Source organism: Giraffa tippelskirchi, chromosome 13, assembly GCF_054371585.1.
Source record: "Giraffa tippelskirchi isolate mGirTip1 chromosome 13, T2T-mGirTip1v1.2.pri, whole genome shotgun sequence".
In the NCBI taxonomy this organism is placed as follows: Eukaryota; Metazoa; Chordata; class Mammalia; order Artiodactyla; family Giraffidae; genus Giraffa; species Giraffa tippelskirchi.
In genome coordinates this window covers 112,577,673-112,593,534 of record NC_137287.1, presented here as the reverse complement: position 1 = coordinate 112,593,534, position 15,862 = coordinate 112,577,673, and the positions used below count along the sequence as shown (strand labels likewise).

The 15,862-nt window shown below is 40.7% G+C and overlaps 1 protein-coding gene across 7 annotated transcripts in view; it reads left to right on the top strand.

Annotated features, from left to right (window-relative positions):
• PTPRT (protein tyrosine phosphatase receptor type T) overlaps positions 1-15,862 on the top strand; it is a 1,099,906-nt gene that overhangs the window by 853,520 nt on the left and 230,524 nt on the right. For all 7 annotated transcript variants that reach the window (XM_081556965.1, XM_081556964.1, XM_081556963.1 and 4 more), the window contains one exon: positions 6,165-6,438. In XM_081556965.1, coding sequence (XP_081413091.1) covers positions 6,165-6,438 — 274 coding nt within the window. The remainder of the gene's footprint in view (positions 1-6,164; positions 6,439-15,862) is intronic.

Genomic DNA, 15,862 nt, shown 5'->3' with positions numbered 1-15,862 from the left:
CCATCATCTCATCCTCTGTCGTCCCCTTCTCTTCCTGCCTTCTATCTTTCCTAGCATCAGGGTCTTTTCTAATGAGTCAGCTCTTTGCATCAGGTGGCCAAAGTATTGGAGTTTCAGCCTCAGCATCAATCCTTCCAATGAATATTCAGGACTGATTTCCTTTAGGATTGACCAGTTTGATCTCCTTGCAGTCCAAGGGATACTCAAGAGTCTTCTCTTGAACACCACAAGAGTCTTTGAACACCACAGTTCAAAAGCATCAATTTTTTGGCATTCAGCTTTCTTTATGGTCCAACTCTCACATCCATACATGACTACTGGAAAAAGCGTAGCTTTGACTAGACAGACCTTTGTTGGCAAAGTAATGTCTCTGTTTTTTAATGTTCTGTCTAGGTTGGTCATAGCTTTTCTTCCAAGGAGCAAGCGTCTTTAAATTTCATGGCTGCAGTCACCATCTGCAGTGATTTTGGAGCCCCCCAAAAATAAAGTCTTTCACTGTTACCATTGTTTCCCCATCTATTTGCCATAAAGTGATGGGGCCAGATGCCATGATCTTAGTTTTCTGAATGTTGAGTTTTAAGCCAGCTTTTTCACTCTCCTCTTTCACTTTCATAAAGAGCTCTTTAGTTCCTCTTCACTTTCAGCCATAAGGGTGGTATCATCTGCATATCCGAGGTTATTGATATTTCTCCCTGCAATATTGATTCTAGTTTGTGCTTCATCAAGTCTGGCATTTCTCATGATGTACTCTGCATATAAGTTAAATAAGCAGGGTGACGATATACAGCCTTGATATACTCCTTTCCCAATTTTGAACCAGTCCATTGTTCCATGTCCGGTTCTAACTGTTGTTTCTTGACCTGCATACACATGTCTCAGGAGGCAGGTAAGATTGTCTGGTATTCCCATTCCTTGAAGAATTTTCCACAGTTTGTTGTGATCCACACAGTCAAAAGCATTAGTGTAATCCGTGAATTAGAAGTAGATGTTTTCCTGGAATTCTCTTGGGTACAGGGTATTTTATGTTATAATAAAAAGGTTCTAAAGTGAGACTGTAGATGTTGGCAATTTGATCTCTGGCTCCTCTGTCTTTTCTAAATCAAGCTTGAACATCTGGGTTCTCCGTTCATGTACTGTTGAAGCCTAGCTTGGAGAATTTTGAGCATTGCTTTGCTAGCATGTGAAATGTTTACAGTTGTGCAGTAGTTTGAACATTCTTTGGCATTACCTTTCTTTGGGACTGGAATGAAAACTGGCCTTTTTCAGTCCTGCAGCCACTGCTGAGTTTTCCAAATGTGTTGGCATATTGAGTGCAGCACTTTGACAGCATCGTCTTTTAGGATTTGAAATAGCTCAGCTGAAATTCCATCACCTTCACTAGCTTTGTTCATAGTGATAACTTCCTAAGGCCCACTTGACTTTGGATTCCAAGATGTCTGACTCTAGGTGAGTGATCACACCATCATGATTATCTGGTCATTAAGATCTTTTTTGTATAGTTCTTCTGTGCATTCTTGCCATCTCTTCTTAATATCTTCTGCTTCTGTTAAGTCCATACCATTTCTGTCCTTTATTGTGCCCATCTTGGCTGAAATGTTCCCTTGGTATCTCTAATTTTCTTGAAGAGATCTCTAGTCTTTCCCATTCTATTGTTTTCCTCTATTTCTTTGCAGTGATCACTGAGGAAAGCTTTCCTATCTCTCCTTGCTATTCTTTGGAACTCTGCATTCAGATGGGTATATCTCCCTTTTTCTCCTTTGCCTTTCACTTCTCTTTTTTTTCTCAGCTATTTGTAAGGCCTCCTCAGACAACAATTTTGTGTTTTTCCATTTCTTTTTCTTGGGGATGGTTTTGATCACTGCCTCCTGTATAATGTCAGGAACCTCCATCCATAGTTCTTCCAGCATTCCGTCAATCAGATCTAATCCCTTGACTCTATTTGTCACTTCCACTGTATAATCATAAGGGATTTGATTTAGGTCATACCTGAATGGTCTAGTGGTTGTCCCTACTTTCTTCAACTTAAGTCTGAATTTTGCAATAAGGAGTTCATGATCTGAGCCACAGTCAGCTCCCAGTCTTGTTTTTGCTGACTGTATAGAGCTTCTCCATCTTTGGCTGCAAAGAATATAATCATTCTGATTTCAGTATTAACCATCTGGTGATGTCCATGCATAGAGTCTTCTCTAGTGTTGTTGAAAGAGGGTGATTGCTATGACCAGTGTGTTCTCTTGGCAGAACTCTATTAGCCTTTGCCCTGCTTCATTTTGTACTCCAAGGCCAAACTTGCCTGTTATTCCAGTTATCTCTTGACTTCCTACTTTTGCATTCCAGTCTCCTATGATAAAAAGGACATCTTTTTTTGGTGTTAGTTCTAGAAGGTCTTGTAGGTCTTCATAGTACTATTCAACTTCAGCTTCTTCGGAATTAGTGGTTGGGGCGTAGACTTGGATTACTCTGATATTACTGTGACATTGAATGGTTTGCTTTCTCGATTCCACATATAAATTTGGTTTCTTTTTTTATATGTTCAGTTTTGGAAAATATTTTCTGCTAGTCTTCAGGTCAGTTTCATCGATAGATACTCTGTAAGTAGTTGTAATTTTGGCATACCCATGGGAGGAACTTTAGCTCTGGGTCTTTCTGCTCCACCATCTTGGTCACAGCTCTTTAAATTGACCATCTTTTCCATGAGTTTATAAACCACTTGTATTTTATCTTTAGTGAAATGTTTAGTCAAATATTTTGCCAACTTTTAATTTGGGTAATTTGTGTTTTTATTATTGACTATTAATGGATCATTATGTATGTTGGATGAGAGTCATCATACATACAATTTGCACTTATTTTCTCTCAACGTGTAGCTTGCCTTTTCATGTGTTGAATAGCACCTTTTGAAACCAATTTTTAAAAATCCGATGATATCCAGTTGATCTTTCCCTCCCTCCATTAGCAGATCATACTTTTGGTGTTGTACTCACACACCCTTTCCATAATCCAAGGTCATGAAAATTTTCTCCTATGTTTTCTCCTAGAGAATTTACAACTTTAGTTTTTACAGTTAGGGTTATGATGTGTTCTCTCTGTTCTTGTGTATAATATGAACTTATTTTTTTTTTTTTTATTTTTTGTGAGCAAGGTTTTTTTTAATTGAAGTATAGATAATTTATTATGTTGTGTTAATTACTGCTGTACAGAGAAATGTCTAATGTGAATTTAAGTTTAGATTCTTGCATGTGGAGAGTCAGTTGACGTAACATCATTTGCTTAAGAGATTATCCCTCTACCATCAAATTGTCTTGGAATTTTTGTCAGAAATCAACTGACCATGGATGGATTCAGCCTCTGACTAGAAGCCTCTTCTCTGGTTAGAGAAAGGGCATCACAGGATATTCTGTGATGGAGTCATGGCCTGAAAGGACGTTGGTACCCCTCAGTGGTGAGTGGTCAGAGAAGCACGAGTCATCATCTAATGTATCAGTATGAACATCAGAAGAGGCGTTAGGGTCCAGCGGCACAGTTCTATGAAGCTTGTAGAGGTGCCTGCAGGTTTTACTCTTAAAGGCATATAAGACAACTGTCCTCTAAGAGCTGGGGTCTTGGATCTGGGACCAGAGTAGAGTTTTTTTGTCTCAGGAGACACTGAAACTAAAATACAAAAGTTGCCGGCGAGCCTGGGTCTGAAAAGTCAAGGAAGGAAAGGGATGCGGGTTGTCAGTCACATTAGAAAGAGGATGAATGATGGACATTGAAGGTGAGGAGATGAAAAGAGGTGCAGATGAGCCTTGGCCTTATGCATTGAGATGAAGCTACAGCCCAAGTTTCAGGTCCTGTAAGAAGAGACACTTAGGAAAAATTATACAGAAAACATGGTCATCAATGTCCACCTTCTCATTGAGAGAAATAGAGAAGGTATCATGGGAAGGGGAACATGTGAGTAAATGTTGTGAGGTGAGCATAGAATAAGAAGAATAAGTTATTCTCTCATACTCCCCGGGATTTTCTACTTAAAAAATAAAACCCTTTCTCTTTACAAACAATCCTGAATAGTTTATTCCAACCTTAGAGATATGATTGCGGGAAGTGTTCTCATTTAGGTGTGATTTAATCATCACCAGCACACCAAAAAGAGCTTCAATATATGTGTTTTCAAGAGAATGACGAGGAGAGTGAAGTTAGCACAGAAACACAAATAATACCCATTCTCCTGCTTCTTTCCCCGACCTCTTCCTAAAGCATGTGTGTCAGGGGAAGGAAGGTTGCACAGTTCGCGTAACCATTTCTTCCCTTCCTCCTCCTTAATCAGAGCTCCCAGATCTTTCAGAGAGGCTACATTCCTTGCAGAAAGATTTATGTGACAAAATGGTTTACAGCTTTCCGTCTGCAATTGCACATTTGCCTCTGAAAGGACAAGCTGCAGACACAGTGGGCCTCAGGGAGCTGCTGGCTGTGCTCTGGCACATTAATCCCAATTGTATGGAAACCGTATGTTGACAACACAGTTTAACCCCCAAAAAATATCCTTTGCTAGCCTTTGTGATTTCAGACAAGGCTGGGTGGGATAGAGCTGTGCAATTTCAGCCGCCGAATAAAACAAACACACGAAATGCTTGGAAGGCCCTCTGTTGTTTTGTGGGCTTATGGTGTAGGAAGGAAGGTAGTGAAAAAGAAAGGATACTAAACTATGCATTGAGAGTCTGGATGTCTACTCTTGCTGCAGTTTAACACTCATGGGGCACTCTGCCTCACAGCCTCAGCACCCTCATCTCTAGTCTGGCTGTTGAGTTTGGTTGAATTGACAAGTGAGTCCTCAGTAATCAGATTGGTGGAAAGGAAGGGGCAGTGGGGTTGCAGACTGACCCCTGAAGAGATTGTTTGCCTCTCTCCATAGCCTACACATTTGGCTTACAGTTGGTGTTTAATAAGCCTTGGGCATCTCTCTTCACACAATTAACAGCTTCTTACATCCTTCTAAGTTGAAGGAAATGTGCGCAATCACAAGACGGGAGCTTAGAGGAATCACTTTCTCTTGAATTGGGTTTCTACATTCCGTCAGATTAGGTTTCGGGCTTCTTTTCAATTTAGTTCAGTTTGGTCCACTTGAACAAGTATTCACTGATCAGCACACAGGTATCAGGCAATCTGCTGAGCAGTATGTGGACAGAGAGAGAGTGAAGCAGAGATAACTGAGCCACAACTGCCTCTGTCTTAAAGGTCACTGTCCAGCCAGAGAAACAGCGGCTCTAAGGTCACGTTGTTGCTGTCCCAGGCAGACAGCCATTAATCAGTGGTAGGAGAGTTGAGTAGGGGGGAAGTCATTCACGTTTGGAAGATCTAGAGACACTGCATGGAGGAAATGAAAGATAGGCTCAGCTTTTAGAGAAAGGCTTCCACAGGCAGAAGTGGGTAGAATGAGAGGGCATTGCAGGTAGAGGAAGCACCAGTTGGTGATGGCATGGGATAGGATCCAAAGGATGTTTGTGCAGTAGCGGGGGTGCTGGAACAGCTGCAGTCAGGGGCCTACCATAAGACTCTGAGAGGTAGTTTACAAACCAGACACAAAGTGCCCCCAAGTGCCAGGATGAGGAGTCTTGGTTGTATGATTCGGATAATGGAGAGCCTGTGGAAGTGCTTGAAGAGTGACAGCATTTATGTTTAGGGAGGTCAGTAGATTGGCTGGTGAGTTGATCACATAAATTAGAGGCAAAGAGACGAGCTGAGTTCAGCTAAGAGATGAGGAAGTGCCCACCTTTACAATATAATGGGAGGAGAGCAAAGGGGAAGGGCAGGTGCAAATTGCTGATGTCAAGTCAACAGAGCTTGCTGATTAGAGGAGCAGAGTGAAAACCAAGGAGGTAGGAAATGAGGATGAGCCCCCAGAATCAAGATCTAGCCACTTGATAAACAGTGCTACCCTCACTAAGGAAAGAAATGGAGGAGGAGGAGTATGCAGGTTTGTAAGGGTTGAAACTGAGTTGCATTTTGGATATATCCAGTGTGAACTGGCCCTTTGGAACATGTAAATGGAGATCTATTTCTGCAAAGCAGCAGGTTTAGAAGTCTGAAACTCTGGAGGGAGGTTTCAGTCATAGAAGTGATGATGACAAATAACAATTTCATCCCTCCAGAGAGTTGCTCATCTGCCTCTCCTCTTTCCTATTCAGTGTTTATCAGCTGGTTGTCAAGGAGGAGCGACTTCAGAAGTCACGGAGGGCAGCTGACATCATCGAGTGCTTTTCAGTGCCGGTGAGCTACAGGAACGCCTCCAGCCTTGATTCTCTACACTACTTTGCTGCCGAATTGAAGCCTGCCAACCTGCCTGTCACCCAGCCATTTACAGTGGGTGACAACAAGACATACAATGGCTACTGGAACCCTCCTCTTTCCCCTCTGAAAAGCTACAGCATCTACTTCCAGGCCCTCAGCAAAGCAAACGGAGTAAGTATGGCCAAATGGAGGCCATTTCTTGCCTTGTTTTCCCATTCTTAAATGAGAAGGCAGCATCGCTTTAGAGAGAGGTTGCCATATTTCAGGTCCGTGGACCAAAGCATTCAGATCAGCCTTTTGTTGGGCGGAGGGGGTTGCTTTTTTAATACAGTGATGCCTATTCATTTTCATAGTGTATGGCTGCTCTGATGCTACAGCACTACACCTGAGTAGTTGCAACAGAGATTCTTTGCCGCCTAAAGTATTTACTCTGTGACCTTTTACAGAAAATGTTCTCAGACCCCTGAATTAGAGGATAGAAAGGTGTTTCACTTGGGCAAATCATATTCAGATCTGAGTCTTAATTTTCTCATCTATAAAAGAAAACCTATAAATGTGATTTCTATGAATGCCCTAAACATACCTATTTTAGTTAATCAGTGACTACTTACCCCTTTCTTGTTACTGTTAGTCACATTAGAAAATATTTTTCTCCCAAAGACAAGGTAACCTTTTCCGTGTCAGTTTTTTTTTTTTTCTTTTTTTTTTGGTTAATAAGAGGTGTCAGTCATAACATCACAAGATCACAGGGCTGGAAAGGATCTGAAAGGTCATCCAGTATCTCCCTCCCTTCCCCTAGACACAAGACAGTGCTTCAGTCAACATAACAGTATCACAGTTAACAGATGTTAGTGTTTATTCCTTTATATTAAAATTGAAGTATAGTTGATTTACAATGTATTATTTTCTTGTGTACAGCAAAGTGATTCAGTAACATATATATATATATATTTAGTTATATATATGTATATTCAGTTATATATACACATATTTTTCATATTCTTTTACATTATGGTTTATTACAGGATATTGAATCTAGTTCCCTGTGCTATACAGTAGGACCTTGTTGTTTATTTGTCTTTTATATAATAGCTTCTATATGTTAATCCCAAACTTCTAATTTATCCTTCTCCTACCCCTTTTCCCCTTTGGTAACCATAAGGGTGTTCATAAGTGTGTTCTTTATGTCTGTGGGTCTGTCTCTATTTTGTAAATAAGTTCATTTGATCATTTTTTTTTAGACTCCACATATAAGTATTATATGGTATTTGTCTTTCTCTGCCTGACTTGCTTCACTTAGTATGATAATCTGTAGGTCCATCCATGTTGCTGCAAATGGCATTATTCCATTCTTTTTATGGCTGAGTGGTATTCCATTGTGTATATATACCACATCTTCTTTATCCATTCAACTGTCAATGGACATTGAGGTTGTTTTCATGTCTTGGCTATTGTAACGGACTGCTGTCAACATTAGGATGTATCTATCTTTTCAGATTAAGGTTTTCTCTGGAAATATGCCCAGGAGTGGAGTTGCTGGATCATATGGCAACTCTACTTTAAGTTTTTTAAGGAACCTCCATAATATTCTTCACAGTAGCTGCACCAATTTACATTCCCACCAACGACATAGGAGGGCTCCCTTTCTTCCACACCCTTTCCAGCATCTGTTATTTGATGATGTCAGTGCTTATTCTTGAATAACTTCAGTAACAAATAACTCACTTCTTTATATGATAACTTGCTGATTTTTGGGGGCTGTAGCTGAGGGCTCTTTTTTTTAACTGACTTAAGTATATCTTTTATTATAGCTTCTACCCATTGCTCTTGATCCATACTTTTGGGTCCCAGTAGAGCCAATGCAATCACCTTCTTAGGTGGTATTTTTTTCAGTTCACTTCTCCTCTAGACACACACAAAGACATCTGGTCTTATGCTCTGCAAGCTAACTATCTTTAGTTCCTCTTGTACTCAAGTATTTTCCGCCTATGATGTTTTTATGGACATATTCCAGGTTGCCATATTTCATTCAACAGATATATAATGAACAGTGACATATGCTAAGCCCTGTAGTTCATATTAAGATTATGTAGTATGTGCCCTCAAAGAGCTTCTATAATCATAAGGGAATCTGGTGTGTGTCATGTTCCACAGTGTGTCTGGAGAAGTGAGAAGCTCACTGGGGTAGAAAAACCTGAAACAAAACAAGATTTGTTGTTGAAGTTCTTAGAGAATAGCCTATGTAGGTGCTGGGTGGCCAAGATAGTCTAGTCTGTTAGTGGCAGTCGTTACTTTATGAGAAACCTGGATTGAGAAACTACTTAACATTTAAAATGTCCGCATAACCATTTATAGATTCGACATTGGTATTTCATTTCTGCATTCATTACTGGTTCAAGGAACATTCCTCACAGAGAGTATAAAACTACAAAAAGAAGCTGCTAGACTGCCTTGCACCTGTGATCTGGCCTCTTCATACAACACTCTGATGTACTGAGGAGTAAGAAGTCAAGATGGCCAGAATCATCTGGGAGCCCATCTCTGTATCCCATATTAGCCAGTTTCTTGGTTCAGCACAGCCCTAAGAAAGAGTGGCTTTCCCTGCTCTTGGCAACATATCAAGAAATGCTGTTGGGTTTCCATGCTGTGGAACAGAGTCATAGCTGCATTCACAACACCTGCTATCAACATTCCTCCCAAGATTCTCCTAGAAACCCAACAACAGACCAAGTCTACAGAACTTAGGAAACTGGACCCCAGGAGCAATTTCTCCAACCTGAGCATGGTAGGTCCTAGATGAGCAGCAGATGAGGTAGGAGGAATATTGGAGGTCTTGCTCCCCAGACATCATACAATAGATCCCCTTTTTTAAAAACTACTTTATTTTTTTATTTTGGCTGTGCTAGGTCTTCTGCACAGGCTTTTTCTCTACTTGTGACAAGTGGGGGATACTCTCTAGTTGTAGTGCATGAGCTTCTCATTGCGGTAGTTTCTCTTGTTGTGGAGCACTGGCTCTAGGCGGCCAGGCTTCAGTTGTTGCAGTGTGTGCTCTAGAGCACATGCTCAGTAGTTGTGGCACATGGACTTAGTTGCTCTGAGACACGTGATATCTTCCTGGACCACAGATCGAACCTGTGTCTCCTGCATTGGCAGATGGACTCTTTACCACTGAGCCACCAGGGAAGCCCTAGATCCCCCTTTTCAAGACATGAGTGTTTACCTTTAGGGAAAAAAGTCACCCCACTCTGAAGCTATCTCATCTAAGAGGCAGTTGCTACTCCTGGTTCCAAGATAAACAAGACCATTTAGTTACTCATGCCTTTGATCCTACATCATGTGTACCCTCATCTGGGACCTAAGATTGGCTGCAGTGAAGCCCGAGCAGGAGTGGAATTGGATGGTTGCTTATGCCAGGTGTCTTGAGGGTGTAGTCGGCCTCACAGGAACAGAGAGAGAAAAGCTGTGGGAGCTGGGCACTCAGAGTATCATATCTTTCTAGCAAGAGAAAAACTATGCACCATTTCAAATTATTGCATAGTATTAACTTTTACTGAAAAGAGTTGGGTGAAAGAGACATAGGAACAGGAAAGTCATCCTCAGTCTGACAAGTCTCTGCTCGGTCCCTCAGCTTGCTCCGTATCATAAAGGGGAGCAGACAATGCAGTTAAGCCTGGAGGATTTTTGAGGAGAAAATGTTATAACCTGCAAATTTCTTATCAGCCAAGTTGTTGTTCTTGTGTAAATGCATCGCAAAGACATTCTCACCATCCAGAGGCTCCCACTGGCCCTGCTTCTATAAAATCATACAGACAGTAGTTGACCAAGCGATGAATCAAAATAAAGAAATTGCAAAGAGAGAAATATGATATAAAAAGATACACAGTAAGCCTGGAAACTAATTATATATCATATTAATGCCAAAATAATTGTTCTAAACACATTGCAAAGAGGTTAATATTAAAAAACAACTACTTAAAGAGAAGATATAAAAAACTTATAGCTGTTATCTGGGGCTGTAATTCACTCTTATGTCAACAAAAACTGGGAAAGAGTTGAAGAATTGATGAATGTAAATAAAAATCTGCTAATTTTTCCACTTTGGACAGGATGGAATAAATAATGACTACTTTATTTTTGATACCAAGGTTTTTAAGTACTCTTTTTTAAAACATAAAGGCAGCCTTCCAATCTATCATAGAAAACAAGAAAACAACAATCTACAAAGAAAAGGGAAGAAACAAAGGAAACTATAAGTAAACATGAAAATCAGTAACTATAAAGCAAGCCAGAAAACAGAAGCACTCTATTTGATTTTTTTAAAGTGATGCTTTGCTCTCTTCATGAAGGGGTAAAATGTCTTGAGTCAAGTAAAAACCAGAATTCAGCAAATCTATATCTCTAGAAGATTAAAAACAAAGGTTAGGGCAAAGTTATATTACATTAAAATGAATTAAAGGAACGCAGAAATGGCCATTTGTTGCAGGATGGTTGTGGGCAAGGTTGAATGATTTACTATCAATCAATTTCATTGCTTCCATTTCCATCTAAAGTTTCAGTTAGAACATTAGAACAGGGTAAGAGAATTTTAGGGGCCATATATATTTATTCTATGAATATTAAGGATAGTTTTTCAGCTTAGCAGAGTGGCTAGGTATTTAGCCTTTACAGTCAGACTACTTACACATAAAACCCTAGTAACTGGGTGACTTTTAAGTTACCTATTAAAAGAGTTAGATGTGATTGATTAACTAAGTAAACATCTAGCAAGCACAATATGTGCCCCACCAAAAGGCTCTTTTATCTCTGAGTGCTTGGAATAAAGCAGTAAGCCAAACAGATGAAGAAATCCCTACCTTCATAGCAGTTATATTCTAGTAGGGAAGAGAGAGAGAGGGAGGGAAGGAGGAAGAGAGAAGTAAAATAATATGTCAGGTTATTAGGTTTAGAAATGTGGAGGTCACTCATTTAATCTTAACTATTATTAGGATGAGAGTAAAGACATTTGGTAAACTCCACAGTGAACTATATAAATGTGGAATAATTCAATCCAGTCCTACAAACACTATGGAGAGTCCAAGTATTATGTCCGTTATGAGACAAGGTACTCAGAGTCCTCACAGCCACTTTCATGAAGTGTGAATTGTTTATAGGCACTTAGGTTGGGAATTTTGATCACATGAGTAATACCTCATTTGCCTATTTATGCTTTCTTACAAATATTAATAGCAAAGGACAGTCCCAGCTGTTGAAGCACTGTCCTTGGTGCTGAATTTTCAGCACCTGTCTTAGGAATTAGGCCATATTGTAACCATTTGTTTTGGGTACAACCATTACAAATCTATAGCATTTTAGAATTGGATGATTTTGAAGTGTCATCTTATGTACACCAGAAGCCAACATAGAAATCTCTAATAAAATGTTCTTGGCAAGGCATTATATAGCCTCAGCTTGACCGCTGCAATTCTTTGGAGGAAAAAGTTGCTTCCTTTGTTAAACAAGTACAATAGTTAGAACTTTCTCCTTTCTATAAAGCCAAATTCTGTCTCCTTAACTCTATAGTCTTGGACACTTGTATTGATTTGAGCAAATCGAATCATTCTTTACCGTGTCAGCCTTTTGGAGAAAATATGACAGTATCAACCAGAATCCCCATCCACCCAGACCATCTTTCATTGATATTTAATATGCAATTACTTCTATTTCTCATACACTATGATTTCTATACCTCTTTCATTCTGTTTATCTATTCTATTCTTTCATAGGCAGACTCCATTATACAATGCTCTTCATGAAAGGAATGCCCAGAACCTAGCATTGCACTCCAGATATAGTTAAACCATGCTTGCTACATTTCAACTACCTTTCCTCCCTTGAACCATTTTCTAAGACACTATTTCTCTTACATTCCAAGATATTTTTCTCACTCCAGGGGTCTCACACAGGCTGCTATTTTATCCTAGTCTCTCTTCTTCATTCTTTGAAGAACTAGTACCTTTTCAGTTTTCAGGTCTCATCTTCAGTGTCATATCCTCTGGGAACTTTCCAACCATATTATCTAAGAACCATCCACATCAGCCCTCACTATTTTTTTTACCTGTTCTTTACAACACTGTGTGTATTTTTAATTGCATTTGTTTTTGTTTGTTTGTTTGCAGTGCATGCCTCTCTCATTAGACTTAGAGCTCCAGGAAGTAGGAACTCTTGTTTGCTGTTGTATTCTCCATACTGAGTACAGTATTTAACACATAGTATAACAGTCATCATTTGATGAATGGATGAGAGTACAAACTGTTTCTTATTGTCTGTGAGTCTCAGTTTCCTCACTTATAAAATTGAAATCACAATGCACACTTCACACAGTCATTTCAAAGATTAAATGAGAAATGATCTCGAATACTGAAAGGCACCCAGTAAGTGTGAGTAAAGCCTGAATTTCCATTCAGTGTAGCATGAGAGAGATGGCTCAGAGCTATTTTCCCCATGGACAGATGAGCCATAAAGGACCTTCCTTCCATCATAGCAGTAATACTTTGCCCAGCTGTCTCATTTCCCAAGCTTCAGGCTCCTGGGCAGCCTCGATTTCCTCCAAATCTTCCAAATGGTACCCCAGAGTAGCTGTCTCGGTTCTAAACAGTGGGTGGGTGCAGTTTTACATTGTTTCTTCCCCACTCTTCCTGGAATGAGGTCTGCTGAATCCACTGTTCTCTGCATCCCCACCACCATTAGCCATGATTGTGAAGTTGAAAGGACCATAATTAACGGGTGAATGCAAAACAAGTGTGGCAAATTCATGCAAATATCCTTCAGAAGCCCCCATATGTTGGGCAGTGCTGTTGTGCCTGTTCTGTTTATGCAGAAAGAAGACTCTTTCCTTGCTAATCCTTTTCATCACGCGGGGGCATATTTAACCCGCATGATGCCTCTGCCAAACAGTGAGCTCAATAAGAGAAGTGGGAAGTAGAAGGGTGATCATTGTCTATGTCTCATTTCCTCTTCCAGCTCCTGAACTCTTGAGAGCAGTTGGAAGGCAGATGCTATTCTGAATGCGTCCTCATGTTTGCAGTGTAATCACATTATAATAGTTGGGATGATCCAGGTAGAGCTGGGTTAGGAAAAATTCTCTCTCTGAATGAATTGGAAGAAATTCATATTTAGTTGTGTCCACACCCTGTTAAACTAATACTTGCACGTGGGTGGTTTTAGTGAGGCACGGGATAGAAAAATAATCAGGCAGCAGACAGGCTTAGCTTTGAGTTATGGTTGTTCCCAGATGTGTGAACTTGAGCTGGTTTCTTAGCATCCCAAGATATATAATATGATGAATGATATACCTCCCCCAAATATGGGGAGAGTAAATGAGACAATACATATAATGCATCCATGACAGTTGTAGTTATGATTCTCTCTTTCTTTTTCACTGCTTTCCTGAAGCTCCTCTCTGGAGGGAGGGGAGGGTTGAAGGATCCTTCACCTAATACATCACCATTTGTCCCATAGACTTCACACAGAACCAAATCAGTTCCTAACTCTGGTGGACCTCAGGAATTGGACCTCATATCTTTACATGTCATTACAGCTGTTGACTGCCTTAACTCACCCATGACTCAATTGCTTTATCACCCCACCCCAAGCTTTATTTTCTTAGTTTAACTTTTCATACATGGTTCCAAGCCCAACATTTGTTTCTGTTGAATGTTTTGATATAATTGATTGTGTCTTTGGAGAATGATCTTGCCCCTCCCAACCTCATCTCCTGATTGTCTTTTTACTTTAGTGACTGTTCACATGTCACATGAAAAAAAGCTCAGGTGGACCATAGAATGAGAAGATGTGGAAATCCCAAGCTTGAATGGGTTAGAGTTAAGATCTCACAGGAGGTCACATGGCTTGGGTCTTGGAGATTCCATGAGGGAGTTTGTAAGAAAGCTTGTATATCGGTTGGTTAGTTAGTATTATTCACTCAATCATGTCCAGCTCTTTGTGACCCCATGCGTAGTAGCCCAACAGGCTCCTCTGTCCATGGAATTCTCCAAGCAAGAATACTGAAGTGGTTTGCCATTTCCTTCTCCAGGAGATCTTCCCAGCCCAGAGATTGGACCCAAGTCTCCTGCATTGCAGGCTGTTTCTTTACCATTTGAGCCATGAGGGAAGCCACCAGGAAGCCTGTATTGGTTAGAATGAACTAATTTATGCTGTAGTAACAAGCAACCATGAAATCTCAGTGTATCTCTAGAAAAAAAAATACTTCCCCTTCCTTCTACATGTTCAGAATGGGTTATCACAGGGGTTCTGCCTATCCTAGTTACTCAAGGACTCAAGATGATGGAAAGTCTGCCTTGATCTATGTCTCCACAATCACCAAGGCAGAGAAGGAAAATGTGGCAAATAAGGCACTGATTTCCACACAGCAGGTTCACATTCCGATAGGCAAGACTGGTCATGCAGTCATGCTTAACTTCTAAAAGGAATGAATCAGTGCCTTCCAGCTATGTGCCTAGAGGAAGGACTGGGATGTTTGAAAATATCCCTTATGGCCACCACATTTCCTCTTGTGCCCTAAACTTTTTTTTCAAGTTCTCATAATTAACAAGACTTACTCTTAAAGTACCTGTGCAGTTTCTATCACAGAACCCAAGAACTCGCTATTATTGAGCACCACCAGGGGCTTCCCTGGTGGCTCAGAGGGTAAAGCGTCTGCCTGCAATGCTGGAGACTCCGGTTCTATCCCTGGGTTGGGAAGATCCCCTGGAGAAGGAAATGGCAACCCACTCCAGTACTCTTGCCTGGAGAATCCCATGGACAGAGAAGCCTGGTAGGCTACAGTCCAAGGGGTCGCAAAGAGTTGGACACGACTGAGCGACTTCACTCACTCACTCCTGCATCCCAAACACTAAGCAAGATGTTTTCACATACACTAGCTCTTGTTTTGTCTCACAAAATGACTCCATTTAAATCAGTGCATGGGTGCACTACCAGAAGCACCATGAAATCTCATAGTATCTCAGTTACTTGATACAGATGGAAGGATTTTGCTAACAACTTTCTGTTAACCTCCATGGGGATATGGTCAAGAAATGTCTAGCACTCCCTGTGACACTGTTCCACTTTAAAAGGCCATGGTTGTTCAAAGTCTACCATGCAGCATGGTTGAGAGGCATCTGAAAACCTTAGATCTCTCCAAACCATCAGTGGCGAGCCAGCGTAGCAACAAACTGTGAATCAAAGGCTTCCGTATGTCCTATTTCTGACCCCGTTGCCATAGTTCTATGTCAAGAACTTATTTCTGAATTTTATTAGCTCTGTGAAAGTGGGAAGGAGAACTGAAAAATGGACATTAGGAATCCAGGATTATCATCACGTCTTTTCTGTAACCACTTTGGAAAGCTTTGGCCTGCTAAACGTCCCCGCTTAGTTCTTATCTGTCCCCAGAAGCTGAGTTCCATGCCCCATCTACCTGCCCAGGCCTCCTTCCCAGTCCTCACTGGATTCTCTCTCCTGGGGATCACCCAACCCCTTGGGCAGGTCTGCTTCCAGGCCTCCCTTCAACCCTTTGGGCCTTATCACTTGCTCTAGAAAGCTCTGAATTTCTGTTGAA